The sequence below is a fragment of the Carcharodon carcharias genome, chromosome 19, assembly GCF_017639515.1.
Source record: "Carcharodon carcharias isolate sCarCar2 chromosome 19, sCarCar2.pri, whole genome shotgun sequence".
NCBI classification, from domain to species: domain Eukaryota; kingdom Metazoa; phylum Chordata; class Chondrichthyes; order Lamniformes; family Lamnidae; genus Carcharodon; species Carcharodon carcharias.
The window spans coordinates 51,083,925-51,099,742 of record NC_054485.1 but is presented as its reverse complement, the minus strand read 5'-3'; the positions used below and the strand labels follow the sequence as shown (position 1 = coordinate 51,099,742).

Below are 15,818 nucleotides of genomic sequence, written 5' to 3'. Positions count from 1 at the left end.
AAAAAGTAGTGCATAAGTTACACCTGAGCTTTTACTTTTCCCCCCTTGCTCTCGTTTTGCATAGAGATAGCTTTGCACCTGTGTAGTCGGTTCACGCTCGGTTCTTTACTAATAGTGCTTTCCTACTACTATCTAGCCCTGCCTGTGCACCATCTATTCACACAACAATACTCTGTACGTATTTTTCTGCTGGTGTTGCTGCCACCGCTGCTGCTGCTGCCATCACCGCCATTGCTGCCATTGCTGCTCCCAGTAAGTACTGAGTTGCTTAAGAATTTGTTTACATTTATGCTCCACCCGAGTTGTTTGGTTCAATTTTGTACTTAAAAAAAACGGTTGTTGAGTTGGTTTATGCTGATCGTGTGAAATGGGCTCCTAGTGAAACAGCAGGCCGGTTTTGCAGCTCTTTTCCTTGGAAGGTCCCCTGCCCTGAAGGGTTTTAATGAACCAGATCAATTTTTATGCCAAACCAACAGCTTTTCTGGTTATTGATTTGTTCTTCACAATGCCAGTTCATAAGTTTCCAGACTAATTTGATTTAATTTCAAAGCTCCCTACGGTGGGGTTTATCCTGTAGATTTCAGTGCCCCGGGCCTAGGGAAGAGGCCCAGTGGCCACGACCCCCATTCCTGATGGCTATCCAGTGAGCTCAGTGGGGTGCCCATCTGCCTGAATGCTGGATAAGAACAGGGTGAAGCTTTCTTATGATGCCTTTCACAGTCCATCATCTCCTGTTTGTTACTTAATATCTGGTCCAGCAGCACATTCCTCACTTGAGTTTCTCAGCTAATTGTTCCATATTACCGTCATGTTGTAAGCGGAATTTTTTTTTCCTTTCTGTTGCGCCCTTCATAGATTTTCCAATGCATCCCTGGTGAATTGAAGTCATCTCTAACACCTGTTCTGTACATGCTTCCCTTATTTAACTACATCAATAACATCTGCATTTTCTTCCTGTTAATACAAATATTATTTGAGTGAAATGTTCTTGGCACCCTCTCTTCTATTAATGAGATGCTTGAAGTTGGTTTTCTTCCCCTCATGCCTCTTGTCCTTATCCACAGAGTTACCACCTTATCCACATCTGGATCCAGGGAATTCTTTCTCCAATATTGTATTATGTTTCAGAAACTGGGCCTGTTAGCTTCTCCAACTTTTTCTCCCTGATTCCTGAAGGTAGTAACTGATGCCAGGACGTGTTGTTCCATTATCACTAGAAGCGCATCAGTGCCTGCCAAGAGACTGTTGGGTGTACACATGAAGAGTGACAATCAACAAGCTGGTCAGCTATTGGAAAGTGTCACTCCCAGATGTGATCCTGCCCTCCGCTGACATCCAAACCCTTGCATTACAACACTCAATAGTATTGATTAGCGGTGTAAATCATTGTTGACTTCTCATCCCTGCTTGACCCAGGGGCGCATGAGGCCAATCAAAGCAACCCTTCTCCAACATCACAGTCACACTAGCTGACAACGGTTAATTCGATATGGACCAGGGACATGCTACTGATGCTTTCTTTTAATGTGACTATGGATGTGTTTTATTTGATTTCAGGCGACTCTGATCTGCTAGCAATCCAACATGGTGGTGAAGAGAGGGACAGTCACACGTATGAAGATGGCTGTGTTGAGCCTACTCCAGAAAAGTAAGATATGTGATACCGTACATTATCGCTATAAAATTAGTTTACATTCACTATTTTTAGGGTTTTAAGAATGTAAATTAAATAATTGAATGCTCTTGCCCAATTAATTTCTGTTTTCGCTCTTTTTGAATAAGCCCAGAAATTAGTGCTTGGGTGTGAGCATATGGATGCTAAACATGTTTACATGTTTTAATCATGGCTAAATTGGTTGCTGCCTTTATTAAACAGTGAACAAAGTAATTAATTTGATACAATTATGTTAAGCATTGTACACCAATGCCACATCTTGTTACGTGTAAGCTGTAGCATCTAGCACGTAGCACTTTTTTAACAGCACATTTCCGATCTTCATAGGTATCCCTTTGACCTAGAATTATGCTCTGAGGCCTCTGCCAGTTGCTCTGCACACCCTCCTGCTTTGAGGTGTGTGAGAACAAGAAAGAGTCAGTGTGGGTTTGAATATAGTTAGTGAAGATATTTGTGTTGCTTTCTCTTCGAGGTTTCATTTTAAAGCTGTTTTGCAATACTGGTCTGACGTGTTTAATTGACATATTGCTAATGTGCTTGTTTTTTTTTCCATTCATTTTAATTTTCTTCCTGTTGTTTCTTTTTCATGAAATTTGAGCAAAGAGAGGTGACAGCAGTAAACTGTCACCTAGTCATGTGTTGCATCTCGTAATTATTGAAAATAAACTTGTGAAAATAGTAATATTGCGGTTCTCCAAAGCCACACCCACTGTGTTGATTTTAATACTGGAGGGTAGTCCTCTGCAATAACCTACTCCACAGTGGCAGTGTTGATAGAAGTGTTCCAGATGAGCTGGGGCTACCCACCGTGGAATTAGCTGAGCTCCGCAGTAGGTGGTCTACTTATCAACTCACCTTTTGGAGAGACAGCCAAATATTTTTTTAAGGGAATATTAAATCATTTCTTGTGGAAGACTTGCAATTTGTGGAAGTTCTTTCTGGTGGAAAGCAACAACAGGTAAAAGTGCCTTTTAAAGTCATTTTACTGGAAGGTTGTACGGCAATGCTTGTTTCATGTAAATTTGTCTGCAAGTTCTATGTGTAAGGGCAGCAGTGACGTCCAATATGTGTTATTCAAATGATTGGCTTGCCAACGACACTACTGAGAATGGTTTTCATTTTCAGTACCAAATCTCACAGAAGATAGCCTGATAATATCATCTTCAATTTTCTTAATGAAGACAATGGCGACGTCTTTACTCTTAGTTATGTACTGTGTTTTAAAAAGAAAGCCTTTTCTTTTAAAAAAAAAATACAGAGGTGGATAGAAATCCATTATGAGCACTTTAAATCTATTACTTGGATTTCAGCACAGGCACACACTTGGCTGTTGAGCAACTGAGGTCCAGAAATGGCTGAATGTCCCAGTGTTGTTACATGATTTACATTTGGCAGAGCAGAATGCATGCTTGGCTTTCACCTGTGACAAGTAGATTGGGTAAATCCTATCATTATAAAAACAAAAAATTGAGGATGCTGGAAATCCAAAACAAAAACATAATTACCTGGAAAAACTCAGCAGGTCTGGCAGCATCGGCAGAGAAGAAAAGAGTTGACGTTTCGAGTCCTCATGACCCTTCAACAGAACTGAGTGAATATTAGGAGAGGGGTGAAATATAAGCTGGTTTAAGGTGGGGGGGGGGGAGAGAAGTGAGGGCGGGGGTGTGTGTGGTTGTAGGGACAAATGTTGTCCCTACAACCGCTCCCCCCCCCACCTTAAACCAGTTTATAAATCCTATAATTAGGTAGATTGTTCACATTGTGCGGAAGGAGCAGGATTCGGGAACCAAATGATGCTTTTCCTGGTCAATATTCATTACTCAACAGACATCACTCAATTAGATTATCTGGGCATTAGCATATTACTGTTTCTGGGACTTTGCGTGCCCAGACTGGCTGGGGCATTTTCCTACATTATGACATTTCAAAAGTACTTAATTGGCTGTAAATTGCTACAAGGCATTGTGAGATTGTGAAACACACACAAATGCAACACCTTCCCTCCACCAAAGCACTCCGTACTGGGACCTTTTTAAGTTGTCCAGAATTAAGTGTATGAGAATACTTCCTGCACAGTGTTCCTGAAAGCTTCTCCTGTCAATTAGCACATTCACTGGCACATTACTTTTAACTAGAAGCATATTTAAATTATCACTCATCTGCTTTTCTTGCCAGCCTGACCATGGAGGAAGTTACCAAGTTATTATAATAACAAGATAATCTTGCATGCATTCCACACTGCAGTTAACAGGATTGTTCAAGATTAGGGTGTGAATCGAGGTGTTACCCAAACTCTTATCTGTTTCATTTACATATTTTTGAAAACAACAACTTGCATTTATATAGTGCCTTTAACTTAATAAAACATCCCAAAGTGCTTCACAGGAGCCTTAGGAAACAAAACTGAGCCATATAAAGAGGTATTAGGTCAGATGGTCAGAAGCTTAAGTCAGAGAGGTTGGTTTTAAGGAGTGTCTTAAAGGAGGGAAGAGAGATAGCAAGACAGAGGGAATCCAGAGTTTAGGGCCTAGGAATCTGAAGGCACAGTCGCCAGTGATGATTAAAAGTGGGTATGCACAATGGGCTTGAATTTGTGGAACACAGAGATCTAGGAGGTAGGACTGGAGAAAATTAAGAGGTATTATAGAGGGGTGAGACCTTGAAGCAGTTTGAAAACACAGATGAGAACTTTAAAGTTGAGGCGTTGCTTAACCAGGAGCTAATGTAGCCAGCGAATACAGGAGTGATGGGTGAGCAGGGCTTAATGTGAGTTAGGGCACAGGCAGCAGAGCTTTGAATGACCTCAAGTTTGCAGGGGTAGAATGTGGAAGTTCAGCCAGGCATGCAGTCAAATAATCAAGTCTAGAGGTAACAAAGTCATGTCTGAGGATTTCAGCAGCGGACGAGCTGAGACAAGGTTGAAGTTGGGCAGTGTTATGGAAATAGGAAGTCTTCATGAATGTGTTGTTGTGAATGTGTGGTGGAAGCTCAGAATCACAGAATTGTTACAATGCAAAAGGTGGCCATTTGGCCTGTTATGTCAGCACTGGCTCTCTGAACGAGCAACTCGCTCAGTGCCATTCCCCCAGGAACCCTGCTCATTCTTCCTTTTCAGGTAACAATCTAATTCCCTTTTGAATACTTCTGTGGAAACTGACTCCACCACACTCTTAAGCAATATATTAACCACTCACTGCATGAAAAAGTTTTTTCTCATATCACTTTTTTGCTTCTTTTGGAATGCCTTTTGGAAAGCTAGGTTTCTACTTCTACTGGTTCCCCTTTATCTACCCTGCTAATTACATCCTCATCTCAGGATCAGATGTAACACCAAGGTTAAGAACCATCTGGCTCAGACAGTTGCCAAGGAGAAGGATGGAATCGGTAGCAAGGGAAAATAGTTTGTGAGGGGGTCCAAAGAAAATGACTCCTGAGTTCCCAATGTTTAAATCAAGGAAATCTTCCAGTTCTGGATATCAATCAAATTAGAGAGTAAGGAGAAGTCACGAGAGGTGGAAGAGAGGTAGAGTTTGGTATTGACAGTGCATACATGGAAACTGCGCTATGATTTTGGAGGATGTTGCTGACGGGCAGTATATAGATGAGAAAGAGGAGGGGACCAAGGATAGATCATTGAGGTAACACCAGAGATTACAGTGTAGGAGTGAGAAGAGAAGGCATTGCAAAAGTGATACTCTGGTTATGACAGATGTTATGATCCCAGTTGTGTTAATGCTGGATAAGTCAGACCCCAGAGTGAAACCTGGCTTGAATAGATCCTAACTTTTTTTTTAGAAACCGTGGAGGTAAGTTACTGAACAAATTCACCGGAGTCTGCTGATGACCTTTTAGTGCAAAGGATAAAATATTTATTAAAACAAGAAAAACGAACTATATTCCACCAGACAAAAAGGTTGGAAAAATCTCAATATAGACAGAAGAAGATTATTCAAATTCCCACTATTCCTTTACCCCTGCAATATCTTTACAGAAGCATAAACTGGTTAAGAGTTATCACGAGCTTAACACAAAAGCATCTCGCTTGGGACTGGCACAGTTTCAAACGGTTTTCTTCCTGTGAGCTCCTGAGCATTCACTTGATGCTTCTCACCCAGCTCTTAACTCTCCCCGAGACACCCAGAAACTGCACTCTAAACTCTGTTTCTTCAACTTCAGAGCAGACAAATGAATTCCCTAAACTCACTCTACCAGTGGTTAATTACTGTTCCAGTAGCTTTGCAGCTTTTCTTCTCAGAGAGCTTAAAATCCCTTTTTTCTCTGTCTGACACACATACACTCCACAATAAATGGCAGGTATAACCAAAGCAGATTCCCTGGATTTCTTAACAACCCACCCAGACATTTGTCAATCTCACTGAAATTTCATTTTTCTCTCAAAGGCTTCCAATTTCCACATTTGAAGATCTTGCCTTGAAATTCTTTCCAAAAGTGCTCCCACTTGGGTGGTTTCAACAATGGCCCACCTCGCGGGGTTTCAGTCTTGCTTTCCAAGACTCCTTTCCCCTGGATTCCCAAGAACACTCTAGCGTCACCTTCCAAGCACAATTTTAGAGCTTCAGCTGTACCAAGAAGAACGCCACTGCTTCAAAGGGGTACCTTAGCCCCAACAACCCACAGCACGGAGTCACCAACCTTCAGCTACCTTCTCAGATCTTATGCGGTTCTCTCAAGCCCACTTAAAGTCTGCTCACTGCTGCTCTTTCTTTAACTCAGAGCCTATTTCTCTGCTCCTTTCTTTTAGCTTAACTTAACTGGTTAACTGGACTGTAGACAGGAAGGAACTTTTCCCCTTGGTGGAGGGATCAATAACCAGGGGGCATAGATTTAAGGCAAGGGGCAGGCGGTTTAGAGGGGACGTGAGGAAGAATTTTTTCACTCAGAGGGTGGTGCGAATCTGGAACTCACTGCCTGAAAGGGTGGTAGAGGCAGAAACTCTCATAACTTTTAAGATGTGCACTTGCGATGCTATGGATTTAGTGCTGGAAAATGGGATTAGAATAGTTAGACGCAAACTTGATGGGCCAAAGGGCCTTTTCTTGTGCTGTAGACCTCTATGACTCTGTGGACCTATTCCTGATACCTATCTTTGTCTCTTAGCTAGAACTTCTTTCTGGGACCTCTCCCCATCCTCCTCCCTGGTTTGGGACCTTCTCCCTGTCCCCCTCCCATGTCCTGTGCCCTGGTAGTGGTGCTCCTGTTCAGGTCATCTAACTTGCTTTTCACACCATTTTCCCTTCCTTGCTCCTGCGTAAGCATGCAGGATCAGTTCCCAATCTGAAGAAGGTAAAATAAATGAACTGCGCATGTGTAGCCATTTCCCAGCTGGTGCATGCGCAAAAGACACAAGGCTCGCTGGGAACTGGAGTTCCCGACCTCCAGCTTCAGATTAAGGTAAGTATTTTACTTTCATCACACTGAATAGATAGATATGAGTGAAACCAAGTAAGTGCAATCCCACCCAGTTAAAGAACATTGGAGAGGTGTTGGAGGGGGATGATGGGGTCATTTGGTGTAAAAGGCTAGAGGCAGGTTGAGGAGGCCATGTGAGATGACCAGATCAAAAGGGGTGGCCGTGAATGTGGGTGGGAAAGTTTAAGTGAATGGAGCAATTTAGGGAGGAAAGGAGGTCGGTAAAGTCAGAGCGAGAACCAGAAGAGAGGAGATGGCAGTTGAAATCACTGAAGGTGATAAGTCATTCAGTGCAGAAGCAGAAGGGAAAAGCAGAAAAGCTATCTCGGAGAAAGTTAAAGTGATATTTGGATTTGCAGTACAGAAGGAGGATTTTAAATGGGAGTTGTGAAAGTTGAATCAGGATCGGATGCTGAATGGAGAAGTTGCCAGAGGAGAGGCAGACCAAGATTGGATTTACAGACGAGTGCTAATTACTGGCATGGTTTGAGCAGAGCAGGTAGTGGAATGTACAACCAGGCAGGGAAGCTTCAGTTAGGGGAAAGGTGTCATTATCCCTCAGCCATTTATCAGTCAAGGCCATAATGTGATCATCAACAATGAGCTCATGGATGGCAAGGACTTTAGTGTTGTTGTTCAAGGTGAATACCTGGAATTACAAAATGGGAACAGGCCATTCAGTCCAGCTAGGCTGTGCTGGTATAATCTTCCACACGAGCAATTTCATGGGCCTGCTGTGCTTCTACTTCTGTTTATTCCCTTTTTCTTCAACTTCCAACCTCAACCAGTCTTAAATATTGACCAAGTCTCAACCTTTAATTACTGTGCTAGTTCATTTTACAGCTTTGCAACTATATGTAAAGAGAAATAATTCTCCTGCCACAGGTTCTTATCTGTTGCATTTAATTTATATTTAATTTCACTGAAAATAGTCTATTTCTATCAATTCTGTTCCATCCCTTCCCTATCTCTTTCAAATGAAAACAGCCCCAATTTTCAAATATTTCTTTAGATTTGTATATATTGTTTTATGTATGTATATTTCCCCAGATCAGATGACACTCTTGTGTGCTGTACCTTTTCTGTTGCCTCAGCTTTATTCCTATGATGTGGAGCCCAGAATGGTACAAGTATTTCAATTGTGGTTTCATAGGTTTTATATGGATTCACTATTCATCTCAAAGTTTACCATTAAAGATGATAAAAGTGCTTTGCTTGTGTTTCAAGGCCTGATAAAATGAAGCCGGACATAACTGATGACATGGTCCGCAATGCCAGCATGTTGGCTACAAGCAAAGCTCAAATCCTCATGATGCCACAGTTTGGCCTGCGTGACAATCTGATCAAATCGGAGTTGCTGAAGCAAGAAGAAAAGTACACTTACATCAGAAACTACAGGTTAGTTTAAATTTAAATATTTATTATGTAAATATCTAGTTTTGCTCAACTGTGAATTGAAACCAGTTGTATCTAGAGAAACAGCGGTCCAGCTTTAACTGAACTGAATGTCAAGTGTATGCGCCCCACTCTGCCAAACAAGCACAAGGCAAAACTTCCTGGGAAAGCATATTGGGAAATTTCCCCAAGTTCTAGAAAAAACATCAACTGCCATACCTACATCCATGGAAGAAATTTAACTCTCCCTGCCATTGAGAGCTGGTTGCAGGGACATATCGACTGGTCTTCTGCCCCAGTCCAGTGAACGCAGTTTTATATTACAGGTGTCAATGTCACCCGCCCAAAAGCCAGAGTGATCCTTGTCTAAATATGCACTTTGGACTCCAATTACATTGCCGAGGCATAACTGCAATCTTCCCTGTCCTGGGCTTCCTAGCCCTTCCCCAAAGCACCCTCCTTTTCTAGTCCCTTTCCTGATCACTTGCCTTGGTTCTGTGGTCCCCATTGTGGCCGTTTCTCTGCTTCCTTGACTACATTACCAACCTGTGGTTAAAAATCAGCCTGTCAAACACAGGAGGGCTGCTGTTTCTAAAGGCGTATCTTTTTTACCTAAACCGCTTGGAGGTCCATAGCACTAGCTGTAGTATATCCAGGACTCATGTGTGCTCTTCATGAATCAATCAGTAAGAAAAAAACACTCAGACCGATGAGGAAACTGGTCTGCATTGAGGATTACTGTTTCCTTCGATTAATCCGCACCTTCATCCTTGCAGCTGAGATATCACGACTGCAATTGGACATGGGCAGATTGGCTGAGTTTCCCGCATCCCACTCAGCAAGCTTATGGAAAAAGGGAGGGTCGTGCAGTATGCTGCACAAGCTGCTGGGGTCTTCTAAAAGAAACCTACAATAGTGTAAAATAAATACATATATCGCAGTGTAAAGTGCATGTATGTTGAATTAGGTGAGCTTTAACTCTAAATTACTTGCAAGTGCTTGTCTCTTCTGCTGACTAATGGCATCACTTGCTTAACCAGTGAATTAATTGTGCAGCAATAAAATATGCTAATTGAAATTGTGTTTGTGCCTTTTGCATTGCTTTAATTCTGCTATTTGTATTAAAAAACTTGTTTTACATAGGATTTTTGCAGGAACATACAATGTGAATGGCAAGTCTCCCAAGGAGGACCTGAAACCTTGGCTGAGCTATGATGCTGAACCACCTGATATCTACTGTATTGGGTATGTCTCTGACGACAGAGTTCAATTTATCTTCACACTATTTTTAGTCAGAAATGCCAGAACCTTGATAGCCCCTTTCCTTGTTGTGAAATCATTCACTATATTGAATAACATACTACTTAAGAGCGAGATCTGGAATGCGCTGCCTGAAAGAGTGGTGGAAGAGGAGTCAGTAGTAACTTCCAAAAAGGAAATGGATAAATACTTAAAAAAGGAAAAGGTTTACAGGGTAATGGGAAAGAGCAGGGAGTAGCTCTTTCATAGAACTTGCACAGACTGATTGGCCTCCAATGCTGTATGAGTTGATAATAGCCCTTTAAGGAGTGTAATAGAATATCTATGTTCAAACAAAACAAAAAAATGACACCTACTATTTATAGTCATGCGTCTTTTTACTGAAAGCTGTGAATCACCTCAGCTCAAACACTGCATTGAAAGTAGCAGTTTTTAATAACATTAGAAATAGTAGCAGGATTAGGCCATATGGCCCCTCAATCCTGTTCTGACATTCCATAAGATCGCGGCTATTGTCTACCTCCGCTGCACCTTCCCACACTAACCCAATAGCCCTTGGTTCCCTCGGTATCCAAATATCTGTCGATCTTGGGCTTGAACATACTCATTGACAGAGCATCCATAGCTCTCTGCAGAAGAGAATTCCAAAGATCCACAATCCTTTGAGTGAAGAATGCCATTCTGTCACTTGCAGTTGCATAAATGCTGCTTTAGCAACAAAATAGGTGCTGTTTTACTAACAATTTTGGCATCTCTGTGAGAAATCAGGTACATCTGTACTCGTGTGACTCAGTTTTGACTGAATCATTAAACTTAAATGAGTGAAAATTAAAGCTGTGCTAATATTTTGCTTTCCAAACCTGTTTCAAGAATTCTTTTTAGTTACTTCTGGATGTTCTGATTATCTGTTTTAAAAGTTTTCAAGAAATTGACCTGAGCAAGGAAACATTCCTTTTTAATGATACGCCAAAGGAAGAGGAGTGGTTCGTGGCTGTGACTGAAAGTCTTCATCCATTGGCCGCATATGCAAAGGTAAAATTATTGTATTTTTTAATGCATTCCTGTTGGGATAAGTGCAATATAATTTTGTACAATTTTATTATCAGTATTTCTAATAGCAACATTCAGACGCATCGATTTATAAAGGAGATGAATTTTACCTGGGAATTAGAACAGATTAACTTACCCAACAATAAATTGTTAAAAATTATTGTGCAGATTTTATCTAGTTTCAGTTTAGTTCGTTGGTGTTAACCAGGGCCATTGTAGAACAGCACAACTGAACTGTGAGCCTAGACTGAGGGACACAATTATCAAGGGTCTGTCTTGCTCCTGGTTGGCAATAAGTGAGTCTGTGGTGGGGAAAACACAGATGTGTGAGGATGGGATTTGGTCTGATTATAATGGCCCCTTGGTCAAATAACTCGCACATGGTTCACTGCTCCTGTGGCATGCCAGTACCACATTGGTAAAATGCAAGTCCCCAACCTGTGATTCTCCAACCATTGTGACATGGAAATTCCCAGTCTCTTTGTTAAGACTCACCCATGAAGAATGACTTTTAAATGAAGCAATGGAAAACTGCTCACAAGCATCAAACCAAGCCCAGCGTGATTCAATCCTTCAGGGAAGGAGGAGAGAAATTATATGTTTGTGAGGGAGGGAAAAATTACCACTAAATCAGTTGAACAGGATGTCTTCCCCCAAATTCTGGTGTTAGATCTACTGAAACAGCCCGCATGTGCCTTGTAGCCTTTAAATACTTTATACTGTATTTCTTTGGTTGCAGTGTTACAAGAAGAGAGAATCTAACCATCACCCTTTGATGTTCAATGGCATTACCATCACTGAATCCCATCACTGAATCCCCCACTATCAACATCCTGGGGGTTCCCATTGACCAAAAACTGAACTGGACTAGCCATATAAATATCGTGGCTACAAGAGCAGTTCAGAGGCTAGGAATCCTATGACGAGTGACCTACCTCCTGACTCCCCAAAGCCTGTCCACCATCTACAAGGCACAGGTCAGGAATGTGATGGAGTACTCCCCACTTGCCTGGATGAGTGCAGCTCCCACAACACTTGAGAAGCTTGACACCATCCAGGACAAAGCAGCCCGCTTGATTGGCACCACATCCACAAACATTCACTCCCTCCACCACCAATACACAGTAGCAGTAGTGTATACCATTTACAAGATGCACTGCAGGAACTCACCAAGGTTTCTTCAACAGCACCTTCCAAACCCATGACCACACCATCTAGAAGGACAAGGGCAGCAGGTAGATGGGAACACCACCATCTAGAAGTTTCCCTCCAAGTCACTCACCATCCTGACTTGGAAATATATCGCCATTCCTTCACTGTCGCTGGGTCAAAATCCTGCAGCTCCCTTCCTAACAGCACTGTGGGTGTACCTACAGCACATGAACTGCAGTGGTTCAAGAGGGCAGCTCACCACCATCACCTTGTCAAGGGCAACTAGGGATGGGCAATAAATGTTGGCCCAGCCAGTGAAGTCTACATCCTGTGAATGGATAAAAAATGTTTTCCTACTTGTTGCAGAATAAGCGAGTTCATGCTATTGGCTGCTTGTCTGTTAATCTCCAGCTTTATTCTGTGTTTGATTAATACAGAATTGGTTTTAAAATTCTGTTTTCCTTGTCCAGTCACTTGAAATGTATGAGGCAACACTCAGTTTCTTCCTAAAAAATCTTGGTTACTTTTTCACAATCTAAGCCCCGAGATTTATATGAAATGAGTCAAGTGCTGAGGGCGATGAAGTGGCTCCAACAACTGAGAACTGTACTTGGATGAGGTATCACGTAAAGTCTGGGAACTTGGGTATCTGCAAACTTCAACTTATTTCAACTTTTGAGGAAAACTAATTTAGTCTAAAGTTATTGCCATGATGTCATTAAAGGAGACAGTTGGCTTTTGTTTTTTTTTCTCCTTTCTGCATCTTTCCTCCTGAAGGTGGTGGCTGCCAACTGGGGTATCGGTGTGAAGATGTGACATCCCTCTGATAACTTGCTCAAAGCCATTCCACACGAATGAGCATTCACAGTGAGTTATGTTTAATAGGAGTGCAGCTCCATCAACACTCAAGAAGCTTGACACCACCCAGGATGAAGCAGCCCACTTGATTGGCACCCCATCCACCACCTCCAATGCTCACTCCCTTCACCACTGTCACACAGTGGCAGCAGTGTGTACCATCTACAAGATGCACTGCAGAAACTCACCAAGGCTCCTTCAACAGCACCTTCCAAGCCTGTGACCTCTCCCACCTAGAAAGACAAGCTCATTAGACACATGGGAACACCACCGGCCGTGAGTTCCCATCCAAGCTACACATCATTCTGACTTAGAAATATCGCTGTTCCTTCACTGTCGCTGGGTCAAAATCTTGAAACTCCCTAACAGCACTGTGGGTGTACCTACACCACATGGACTGCAGTGATTCAAGAAGGCAGCTCACCACCACCTCCTCGAGGGCAATTAGGGATGGGCAATAATAATGCTAGTCTAGCCGGAGGCGCACATGTCCTGTGAAAGAATGAAAAAAAGCCACCTTGAGACATTCAGTGGTCAGGAAAAGCACTGTATAAATGCAGGTCGGTCTTTCTTATAAGCCCAGGCCTCTGGATCGCTTGTTGAGAAACATAACTGCTGCTTTATGTTGGCAGATGAAATGACCAGGAAAGCGGAGACATTGGGACCAAACCCCACCTTGTCCATGGGAGCACTTTCCAGTGGGAATGATTAGAAATGTGAAATTTGATGGAATTTTTTTCCCCTCCTGAGTCCTCGTGACGCTACCATTTCTGAGATCTGCTAAACCAGGTCTTAAGCTCAGACAGATCTGATATAATGGCAGTTTAATAGTTGCCATACACTACTCCTGTTTTTGATCTGTCAGCTAAGTTTATATGCTCAGTATCCGAAGATGAAAGTTAGCTAGTAAAACTCCAGTTTAACAGAATTTTTATTTCAGATCAAGCTCGTCCGGCTGGTTGGAATGATGCTTATATTGTATGTGAAGAAAGAACATGCTGCTTATGTTACAGAAGTGGAAGTGGAAACAGTCGGAACAGGCATAATGGGAAGAATGGTAAGGCAGATTGAAAAAAGATCACGCCAGCCTGGTGTCTGTCCATTAATAAATGGTACATTTTTGAGAAGACTCTGAAGAGTGGATAGTAAATCTGCACACAAAGCATGCAAATTGCTAAAATATCAAATAACAGGCCTTTATCTCCAGGTGGTTGGAACACACAGGAGAGGCAGTGATGCTTCAGTTGTACAGAGCCTTGGTCGGACCACATAAGAAGATGGGAAATACATGCAGGAGGAGATCAAATGGCCCATTGAGCCTGCTGTACCATTCAATAAGATCATGGCTGATCTTCTCCCTCAACCTTAAATATCTTCAATGGGGTTGATTATTTAGGACTGAGATGAGGAGAAATTTCTTCACTCAAAGGGTTGTGAACCTTTGGAATTCTCTACCCCAGTTGGTTTGTGGATGCTGCATTGTTGGATATATTTAAAGTTGAGACAGAAGGTCAGCTATGATATTATTGACTATCAATAGATTTTTGTTTGGTTGGGGTTTCAAGGGATGTGGAACCTTGATGGGTAAATGGGATTGATGTACAGAATAGCCACAACCTGATTGATAGGCAGAACAGGCTAGAAGAGCTGAATGGCCTTTTCCTGTTCATATCATTGTGACAGGCCTAAGACAGGCTTTCAGTGTGTCCTCATTGGCAGGGCCGATGTATGGTATGGCAGTGCTAAAGGAAATGGGTATGGAAATAAATTGTCATGCAAAACATGAAATTTCATTATAAGCACACCATTATATTTAAGGATCTAGAGTATCCACTTTGCTGTAACTTCATTGTTATGTGCAATTGTGCATCAGGTGTATTCTTTCAGCCAGGGGTTATACAGTGATATCTAATATTGTCAAGCCCCTCTGCATCAAGACCTTTAAGTGCTTTACATATTTTAACTCTTCACAGTTGGGAGTGTTGAGACTAGATAAGATACAAAGAGTCATAGAGGAAATAAAATAGCAGGTACTTCTGGATCTTATCAATGATGAAACTTCCTGTTCTAACTGTGCCTTAGAAACTTACAAAGGAAATGTATTTTAGCACACCAGGATCGGTTAACAAAACCGCAAATGCATAAATGCTCTCCCACTAAACTGATCATGGTTTTGAATGCTGATATGTTCAAGATGGTTTAATCTGCACACTGCAGTTTGTTTATCGCACAGTTATAATGTTTAGGGATATATAATATGAGATTCCATTTAGTTACTTGTGCATTTGCCATAATTTTTTGAGTACTGTCACATTAAGGAGAAAAAAATAGCTAACAATGCCATCTTTCAGAAACTGCAGAACACTTAAAGTTATCAGTGTATTTGCTTACAGGAGTGAAGAGTGAAACCAATGCCTATTGCTGCCAGCAGGTGGCAGTGAAAATCAAGCTGCCCACTCTCTGATAGATGCATGTGATGACAATTTATTTATTGTTGGCACAGACAAACACCATAACTGTTTCACACTATCTCATAATCCAGAAAGATGGTGGCTAATAATCTAGCTGTCAATCTGGTAGTTTGTAATTCATAGCTGGAGTACTAATAAACTGATGCAGAAATGAAGGTGTGTGTAACTTCAAATGTACCTTAAATTGGAGAAAATGTTAATAGGCAGTTTTAGTATTATTTAGACACTGACCAAGTTTGTGTATCTATTTTAATTATTATTTGGATGATCTGAATTAAGATTGAAAAAGGAAATCCATTGGGGAATAGATTATATGTGAACTATGTCGGGGCCAATTTCCCTGCCCCACCCTGATACTGTACAGCATTGGAGTCTCCTGTCCAATTGATGAATGTCTCAGTTGTTATGTGTGTGTTGATGAGTGAAGAACCTAATCCTGTATGCTTATATTCCCATGGGGTAGTTTCTAGGCCCAACCATCTTCAGTTGCTTCAACGATGACCTCTCTAGCATAAGGTCAGAAGTGG

The 15,818-nt window shown here is 41.7% G+C and overlaps 1 protein-coding gene across 5 annotated transcripts in view; it reads left to right on the top strand.

Annotated features, from left to right (window-relative positions):
- The window catches only part of inpp5b (inositol polyphosphate-5-phosphatase B), a 282,881-nt gene that overhangs the window by 217,016 nt on the left and 50,047 nt on the right, over positions 1 to 15,818 (top strand). For 2 of the 5 annotated variants that reach the window (XM_041212440.1, XM_041212441.1), the window contains 5 exons: positions 1,558 to 1,648; positions 8,333 to 8,503; positions 9,644 to 9,745; positions 10,678 to 10,792; positions 13,761 to 13,877. In XM_041212440.1, coding sequence (XP_041068374.1) covers positions 1,558 to 1,648; positions 8,333 to 8,503; positions 9,644 to 9,745; positions 10,678 to 10,792; positions 13,761 to 13,877 — 596 coding nt within the window. Of the gene's footprint in view, positions 1 to 136; positions 253 to 1,557; positions 1,649 to 2,444; positions 2,634 to 8,160; positions 8,230 to 8,332; positions 8,504 to 9,643; positions 9,746 to 10,677; positions 10,793 to 13,760; positions 13,878 to 15,818 lie in introns of those variants that run through there. The other 3 variants (XM_041212443.1, XM_041212444.1, XM_041212442.1) reach the window with 3 other exon arrangements.